The 9,771-nt window shown below is 28.9% G+C and overlaps 1 protein-coding gene across 2 annotated transcripts; it reads left to right on the top strand.

Annotated features, from left to right (window-relative positions):
* Window positions 1–1,037: 1,037 nt before the first annotated feature.
* LOC101513245 (carboxyl-terminal-processing peptidase 3, chloroplastic) lies at window positions 1,038–8,167 on the top strand. 2 transcript variants are annotated; one of them, XM_004513588.4, is made up of 12 exons: window positions 1,040–1,472; window positions 2,748–2,829; window positions 2,943–3,073; window positions 3,548–3,634; window positions 3,885–3,963; window positions 4,331–4,410; window positions 4,918–4,953; window positions 5,118–5,237; window positions 5,663–5,749; window positions 5,863–6,012; window positions 6,353–6,460; window positions 7,692–8,167. In XM_004513588.4, the coding sequence occupies exons 1-12, from the start codon at window positions 1,134–1,136 to the stop codon at window positions 7,938–7,940; spliced, it is 1,548 nt and encodes a 515-aa protein (XP_004513645.1). In that variant the 5' UTR covers window positions 1,040–1,133; the 3' UTR covers window positions 7,941–8,167. The 2 variants fall into 2 exon arrangements, with proteins under 2 accessions (XP_073223812.1, XP_004513645.1); XM_073367711.1 differs by lacking the exon at window positions 4,918–4,953 and having other exon boundaries at window positions 1,038–1,472.
* The last annotated feature ends 1,604 nt before the right edge of the window (window positions 8,168–9,771 follow it).

Raw genomic sequence — 9,771 nt, 5'->3', positions numbered from 1 at the left:
TCAATTTTTAACTTCACAATTTTAGTCCCCTATTTTTTAAAATTGAGATATTTTATCATATTTATATATTTAATTATTAATATTATTTCGGTCAATGATGACGTTGTTTTACTTTTTTTAATGAATATTTGAACTTATTTTTAAAAAAATTGCAGCTCATGTTTTTAAAAATTAAAATCCACTACTCGTATTTTAAAAATAATTTTTAAAATAATTGTTAACTCTTATTATTAATTAAAATAAACACAAAATAAAATAAGATAGTTGAAAATACATTTTTATCTTTTTAAAAATTATTGTGATTTTATGTATACATTTGAGAAAATAAATAGAGGTATACAACGAATCACAATAATTTTTAAAAAATAAAAATATATTTTTGATCTCTTGTTTTATATTATAGTTATTTTAATTAATAATTAGAGCTAGTAATTTAATTTAAATTTTTTATTAAAAAACAATAATATAATTGTAATAACATTATTAATAATAATTTAAATTACTAACTCTAATTATTAATTAAAATCTCTAGACAGAACAAAACATATTAATTTTAAAAAAATAAATGAATCAAAATTGTGAAATTAAAAATAAAAAGACTAAAATTAAAAATAAATTAAAATAAAGGAATTAAAATTGCAAAATAAAAAATATGATAATCAAAATTACAAATTAGTTAAAATAAAGAAACTACAATAATAAAATTAAAAATAAAAACATCGAAATTAGTTAAAATAAGGATCTAAAACTGCATCTCTTAAATATAAAAGAAAATTGCTGTCTTTAATCTCAACCGGTCATTTATGATCGAACAGTAATTCCTATTACACATTCATTAAATTAAATAAGATCAATCTCAATCATTAGCTTAAATTGAAAGCTCACGCAGTAACCGCACAGAATCTAATTCCTCGTTACTGAGGCGTAGACGCAAGCAGAGAGGAGAGGATCTGAGAAACAAGCATGGCCACAACCGAAGAAGATTCAGGTGGGGTCCACATACTACAAGTGTCAAGTTTTGAAACACATAACAAACATAACCGTCACCAAACACAAAGTAAAACTATATTCTCCTCTGGCACTGCCATTCTGCTGCAACAAGATTAATTAAATTTAAAAAAGGAAGAAAAAAAATGATGAAAAACATTGGTCATCACAATTTGAATTTGGATGTTAAAACAGTTGGAATAAATATTCCACCTAAAGTAGCGAAATTGAATCTGGTTGGTTTGTTTCCTCGTAGATTATGGTTACCGACAAAAACAACATGGACATCACGGAAGAGGAAGGTTCCGGTTGAGGTTGAAGAGGTGAAGTTGAATAAGGTGGTTTTAGAAGGAGTTGAATCCGCTACAAAAAGTGCCTTTGGATTTGGCGTTTCAGCTGCTCTCTCGTTATGTATTTTCTTCCACGCGCCAACTGCTCTCGCTCAATCGCTCACCGTCGCTTTTCCCGTTTCACGCGCACCTGAGGTCATCTCTCTCTCTCAATTTATTCTGGAATCACACATATTAATAATGCTTCCAATAGTTAAAAGAAACAAATAATTAATTTTCCAAACTACTCCTTTTATATATTTGTATATAGTAACAATTGAACGGTAATATAGAAAAAAAGTTAAAATTGTGTTGAAAATTATAAATGATATTCATTTTGAAATAAATTTTTCTTTGTAATTAATTAGAGTGATACTAGTTACAAGACCAAAGAGTATTTCTTTTGAAAAATTCAACTTTTATTGTTATTTGAACATCAAAAGATTAAATTAATATGAAAAAGAGAGAGAGAAAATAATAAAAAATTAAATCATATCTTTTATTTTTCTCTACGGAAGGATTTGTATGACGGAGGGAATTTAGAGTTTTGAATCTATGCTTTGAGTGTTATTCATATTTAATATCTAAAGTGGTTGGAATAAAATTACCTCTTGTAGAAAAAACAATAAGAAAATAAAAATAAAAATTAAATTGCATTCAAAGTCCAAACAATATATCTAGTCTCAAACAACACTTTTGTTGACAAATTACTAATATTTCTCATTATTTGAGATAATATTTAAATAATTATATCATCATTGAATTTTGTTGTTTTATCCTACAATCAAATTCCTGAGTCTCAGAGTATTGTTGAGGGATTACTACAACTTCACTCTTTTTGAGTATGAAGATAAATGAATTTCAGTGTGAGTGTATATGGTTAATGAATATAAAAATCTGCCAAAATTCATTAACCATCCACCAAATACAATTATCTATGATTTTAAACATCATTAAATACAATTTTCATGCGTTCAAATATATATATACATGTATTTGGTCCGTAACTCTTAGTTCAACTGTCAAATACTGATATTGTTAGGTCGTACGTCTTGTTCTGGGTTCGAATTCGAGACTGACAGTTATGTGAGTTAATTACGGTGGAATTTACCATCTTTTCTAAAATAAATAAAAAAATACATGTATTTTGTTAATAATCATTCAAATTATATTCAAATATACATGATTTTTAGGTGTTCAAATATATGTTATATTTCATTAAACGCGATCTGTGTTTAAATATACACTTGCAAATTGTAGTTAATAACTTTTAAAATTTTGGTTAATTGTGTTTAATAGATGGTTAATGTGTGACAATACATTGTTATATTTATTAACTATAATTAGTCACATAATTAAATTGCATTAACCAATTTGATGTAAAATTTATGTGTAAAAATTAGATTATTAGCTCACTGAAATTTATGCTAGGTAAATGCAGTTCAAAGAACTCTTGTTGAAGCATGGGGCTTGATCCGGGAAACATTTGTTGATCCTACATTTAACCATCAAGGTATATTTATCATAATTTCTTATCCTATCTTTCTATCAAGAAATAATTGGGGCATAAAGTTAATAATGAATGTTTTTACATGGATGGATCAATAATGAAACTTTTACTTGTAGATTGGGATATGAAGTTGCAGCAAACAATGGTGGAAATGTTTCCCCTGAACTCAGCTGATGCAGCCTACAACAAAATCAGTGGAATGCTTTCTACACTTGGAGATCCTTTCACTAGAATTATCAGTCCAAAGGTACTACAACTAACATTAGTATCCTTGTTTAGAATCTCATTCTCACTTACTCTCTTGATCGTTAGAAAAAATTATAACGCTTACCTCTTTGTATATTTTAAGTGTCGTTTAAGGTTGTTTTATTAAACTGTAAAATTAATTTTTTTTGTTGTTTTTGATGAAATTAGTTGTCTTTTTCCTTTCACACCCTTGACGGTTTATTATCTTGTTTCACCTATTTATGCCTCTGCAGTAAATAAAGAGTATTACTGACAAAACAATAGTTAATGTTGTATTAAACATTAAAAATTCTTCTGAAAAACTGACAGTTGAGAAGGAACGGAAAGAGTAGTAAATGACTTAAGATAGGATCATATTCATAGGTCCAATATATAGTAACCTTGCTTATGTGAAATAGATTGTTCAGTACCATTCTTAGATCAACAATCCTGTTTTATTTTATTTTTTATGTTTAACAGTGATTCTTACTTACAGGAATATCAAGGATTTAGAATTGGAAGTGAGGGAAACTTACAAGGAGTTGGCCTCTTCATAAATGTTGAACCAAGAACAGGACATTTGGTCAGTCACTTCCTATAAATTTGAGCAATCAAACACATTCAAATTTTTCATGCTTATTGTTTTTAGTGTCATTTGATTATGCTGTTGACCCCTACCTCCTTTTGCAGCAGCTAGAACTAGATATCAATCATAGCCATGCATGTCTTGCTTCATATATTTTTTAGACAAAGTCGGATGATAATGAATGAACTTGTGTTGATTTCTTATTTCAAATTATGATTATTTCTTTACAAAAAACTGAAAATCACAGGTTGTTTTGTCATGCATAGAAGACGGTCCAGCTGCTCGAGCCGGTATTCATCAAGGAGATGAATTGGTTGAGATAAATGGTACTGACCAAAGTATTTGGTTCTTTTCTTTTTTTCATTCATGAAACTATTTAGTTCTAGTGTTCTGTACTTAGGTATTCTAAATATTTAATTTGAAAATAGTACTGTGGAATGTTCTTAGTCCTTCTGCTATATATGTTGGGGACTAAACATTTTGTCCCTAAAATTTAAAATAATCATATTCTTTTGATTGAAAATGTTTCTGATTCTGCTCATAAGGTGTCAATTCAATGGTAAAAACTTGACATTGTAACTTTAAGGCACACAGTTCAGATTATTGAGATAGTTGTAAAATGGTCATTAGTATCAATTAAATAAAAAATAATTTTCCCTTTCGCTATTTAAAAAAAAAATTCTGGTTTTGCAGGAGAGAGGCTTGATGGCATTAATAGTGAAGGTGCAGCACAGAGGCTTAGAGGGAATGCTGGAACAACTGTTACAGTAAAGGTTCATTATGAAATTATCATGGTTCCATTTTTTACACTGTCATATTATACCTCAGTTATTTTCTTGGATCACCTTTTTTATTGGATAGAGTTCAGTTTTCAACTTTCAGTTTCTTTTTCTTGGGGTTAGGGGTCATTTCAACCTTGACTCATTCAACTGTTTTGAGATGCTAATTCAAGAAGTGTTTCACCTTATAGCGCATTACTACTTCTAATTGAAAATATTTTTTATGTAATTTTATATTTATCAGTTAGTTCAACTGCTAAATTACCAAACAGGTCAAATTAAACTGCTAGCTTATTTGTTATCAACTAACTTACTTGCTATTATAAGTTCATCTACTATTAACTAGTTTATCATCATCTGCTACGTTTTACCAAACACAGCCATAGTGTATGAGAGGGTTTTTAAGGAAATATCAGTAGCTTGAATATTTCATCCTGTACAAGCTTTCTGGAGCATTTGAGCATAGTGCTAGAAACTAACTAGAAAACTTATCTTCTCTAGGTCAAAGACTCAAGGAAAAACTCTTATATCCGAGAGGTAACAATCTAGTGATTACGACTACTCAAATATTAACTCATTTCTTCTATTTTAGCTTATATGTTCTTATGTACAAAAGCAATTCCTTAACTGAAAAACCTTTCCCTTCTTGGTTTGAACTTCAAAACTCACAATATTCCATTGCTGATTTAATATTCATGAAGGTCAAACTTCCAAGGGAGTATATAAAGCTCTCTCCAATATCCAGTGCCATCATTCCTCACAGATCACCAGAAGGGCAGGTTATAAAAACTGGCTATGTGAAATTGTCAACCTTCTCTCAGGTGAGCAAAAGAATCAGATATGAAATAAAATTGAAATTCTATTTTAGCTAAAGTAGAAAACATTTAGGTTTTGATTGGATAAATAGCTTAATTAAACACAGATAGCATACATATTTATCAAATAAGTGCTTATGTATAAGCTATTTCTATTATAAAAGATAAGAGAAAGTCAAACTATTTTCATATAAGCCATTTTCATTAGCTATCTTAAAAAGCTTATGGATTTAATCTGAAAACAGTTTATGGATATGTCATAGGTTGGTATCATAAGCTCTCTCAAACAGTCTTATAAGTACTGATGTAATTAGATAAACTAAAATAAGGCGATCCAAACATGGCCTTAAACTAACTACCATTTTATTCTTGAATTGCTTTTCATACAAACTATATATAAACTTTTTGTGTTCCATATTGATTATTGACAGACAGCCGCTGAAGACATGCAGAATGCAATTCAGAAAATGAAAAATCAAGGAGTACACTCATACATACTAGATCTAAGGAACAATCCTGTAATTTACCATTTTCATTGAAAATTTCATAGTTTTACCTCATCTCTTGATTAGTGTAGTGTTACATAGAAGTATTTTCCACCTCTTTATTTTTACATGTAATTTTGTTGCAGGGTGGTTTGGTAAAAGTAGGCCTTGATGTTGCTCAGATGTGGTTAGATGGAGACGAGACTCTGGTGAATACAATCGATAGAGAAGGGAACATGTCACCTATTAATATGGTCAATGGGCATGCCATAACACAGGATCCACTTGCTGTGATTGTGAGTACTAATTATCTATGAAGTACGGATACCGGACACCAACACGTATACACCAGTACTAATTTTGAAAAATGAAGTGACTGAATGAAACCAAATGTATCTTTCACACATCTTGATTTTCTATAAGCATTATAGTTAACTGCTGACTATAGTCATAATTAGAAATATTATCTATTTAATATTGTTGATACAGTTTCTTTAGTTTTTTATTTTTCCTTATTTTGAGAGATTCCCTCTTGTGTATATATTTGTACATCTCCATTGTGTAATGAAAGTTAGTCATTATAAACTATTCAACTTTATTTGATGAGTGTCAATTTGTGTACCCTCAACACAACAGGTCAATGAGGGAAGTGCGAGTGCTAGTGAGATTTTAGCTGGGGCGTTGCATGATAACGGTCGAGCTATTCTTGTCGGGCGCAAAACATTTGGAAAAGGAAAGATTCAGGTACCATTAGTCTTATATAATTATCATACCGGATGTTTCCATTAAACAATACTTTCAAAAGGAAAATCATGAAACAAGAGGTAATGCAAATGTAAGTATTAGTCACTATAAATTCTCCAAGTGAGTCTTCTTTAAGAATGTTTTCATTCTTAAAGGCATGTTTATGTACCAAGCATATTGCTAGAGTCACTATAATGTTCTGATTTTGTGTGATGTTGCAATTCTGTAGTACATTATCATAGTCAAATATCATTTTTGTTGAAAATAAAATATTAGTATGTAAATAAATAGAAAGTCTAAGTATTCCTATCATCTGTAAGTATTTATGTCATTATGTGTATTTATCACATAAAGAACCTTTGTTGTGTAGTTGAAACACATAGGTTATTCAACATGTCTCTCAATATTTTCTTCTCAATCAACAATTTTGATAGTTAGTCTTCATAAGGTGCTATTGTAATTGATGTTTTTCCATCAAAATAAATTTGAAAGTACAAAATTGATGAATTGATTCTGGAAGTGTAAAATTGATTTTGACATGTTTGGTTGCCGTCAAATAGAATTGATTCTAACTTGAAGTTGTGATTTGTAGCTTTTGAGTCTAAACATGATTTTTGCACTGAAATTTTTTGCTCCACTCATTTTTACGAAAATGTATCAAAACATAACCCACTTTATATTCAAATCACTTTTATATTCAAATCATTTTTAATTAAAATCAATTTTACAAAATCAATTTATTCAAAATCAATTTTTGTCACCTAATAATCAAACATGCACTTAGTCAATGATTTTTGCACGAACACCATTCTTATAAGCACCACCAATCAACAATGCAAGGATTTCTTGTTGTTTTTTCTTATTATTATTTTAGTGCATCTTGTGGTTTTTTAATTATTGTGCACTGTGATTTCAAATACTTAAAATTGATTTTGACATGTTTGGGTGATGTCAATCAAGATTAATTTTTCCTCTAGAATTGATTCTGACTTGAAGCTAGGATTTATAGTTTTTGACTCTAAATGTGAATTTTACACTCAAATGTGTTGCTCAACTCACTCTTTGGTAAATTTATCCAAACATAAACCATTTTACATTTAACTCGCTTTTAATTAAAATCAATTTGACAAAATCAATTCATTCAATATCAATTTTTATCGCCGTAGAACCAAACACACACGACTTCTTTACCTTTCTGTCAATCTTATTAAATGTATCATTCTCATTGCAGAGTGTGACTCAGCTTCATGATGGATCAGCCCTCTTTGTCACAGTAGCAAAATACCTATCACCAGCACTTCATGATATAGATCAAGTTGGAATAACACCAGATGTGCAGTGCACAACAGAAATGCTTAATTCACCAAAGGAACTTTCAACCAAAGATAAGACTTCAATCTCATCTCTTGAAGCAGATTCATGCATTATGGTAGCTGAACATGAGTTGGATATGAAAGATTCCAAGGGAACTGTTTCTTGAACATTGCACTGTCTTTTAATCACATTTTCTTTTCAATGTTGAAAGTTGAAAAGGAAAGTTATATGAGTGCTGCTAATTTGTATATGTTACATTGTGATTATTACTAGTTATCATCAGGATATGATTAGTTATCAATAGAATAATAGAAATTTTATTTTTATGTTGAAGCATAATTTGAACAGTGTTTGATTTTATTTTGAGTAAACAATCATTTGGATCTTTGAATATGTCAGACGATGTCACTCTAGTGCTTAAATATTAGAGATTTTCGTGTGTCTTTCACTAATTAGTTTGATCTTCAAATCTGTTTTTTTGTTAGTTAATTTGGTTTTCAAAGGTTCTTATATTTGTCAGTTTGGTCCATAAAACTACTAATAGGAAAAGAAACATAAATGTTTTTGAAGTTTTGATACATTCCAATATCATGAGGTTATGTCTTACATTTATGAAGAATCTAATTAAATGAAAGAACAAAATTTATCGATTATTACAAGGAATTCAACAAATACATATATCAGCTCACACCAATAGCTGAGTACAAATTACATACCTAGTACCCATCATAATTCATAAAACTAGTTTACAAAATGCTAAAACAGAACAATACCATTTTCAACAAACAAGCATAAACTTCAAGGATTTTAATTCAGAAGACAAAGTAAAAGATTACCCCTCATAATTGAAAATTTTTAAATCCATTGTTTTCCAATTTAATGCAACATGAATGCCACAAGAGAAGCCAAAACAGAAGAACACAAGACAATTCTAGAAACAGGCAAAGCAAATCCAGCTCCAGCCTCCAACTGTCCAGTTGGTGCAATCTCTGAATCTTGTGCAACAATTTTGGTCACACAAAACATGCCAATAACCATCAGTGACATCAAAATGTTAGCAATGAAGCTACCAAATGATGCCATTTCCACAGAATATCTTTATATTTGAAAAGAGACTGAAGAAGAGGATTTGTTCAATGACAGAACCAAGACTTGGACTTATATAGAAATGAGGAAAACTTGTTCAAGTTTACATCAAAAGAGCATCATTTTTAAGTTGGTAAAAGGGTATATTAAACATTAAGAATTTTTAATGTTACTATTCCTTTGGTTAAGGCTGTTAAGACCCCACAAGATCAATCAATGCTAGTTGGTACAAGGTGGCATATCATCCTCAAAAATACCCTTTAAGACTCTTGTATTGCAGTTACCTAGATTGAAATATAAGAAGAAAAAAACACATTTGGCTCTAAATCTTTTATTTGGCAACCATGTTATTGTTGTGAAATATCTATCAGTTTTATCAATGACCAATCTTCGACTCCACAAAAGAATTTGACTAATTACTTTTAGTAGGATCTCTTTTCCCAACTATATTATTTTCGATCTAGCCAACTCGAAGCCTTGCTTAATAGATCCATGTCCATTTTAGAAAAATTTAATTTCATTATTCACAAAATATAGTTCGATAAAACAATTTCTGATACAAAATTAAATAAAAAAAATATAATAAAATTGTTTTTTTTCTCTATAGATGAAGTGACAAACACCATTAATAAACTTACACACCCAAAATAAAGATTCGAGCTCGAAATGATCATTTTTAATCTAAAGTGTAATTAATCAATTTTGTTTATAATTGAGTTTAGAGAGACGCAATAAAATAATAATAATAATAATAATAATAATAATAATAATAATAATAATAATAACAATAATAACAATAATAATAATAACAATAATAATAAGAATAATAGTAATAATAATAATAATAATAATAATAATAATAATAATAATAATAATAATAATAATAATAATAATAATAATAATAATAATAA

The sequence above is a fragment of the Cicer arietinum genome, chromosome 4, assembly GCF_000331145.2.
Source record: "Cicer arietinum cultivar CDC Frontier isolate Library 1 chromosome 4, Cicar.CDCFrontier_v2.0, whole genome shotgun sequence".
In the NCBI taxonomy this organism is placed as follows: Eukaryota; Viridiplantae; Streptophyta; class Magnoliopsida; order Fabales; family Fabaceae; genus Cicer; species Cicer arietinum.
Note: the sequence above shows the minus strand (reverse complement) of the source record. Positions and strands in the feature narration are given on the sequence as shown.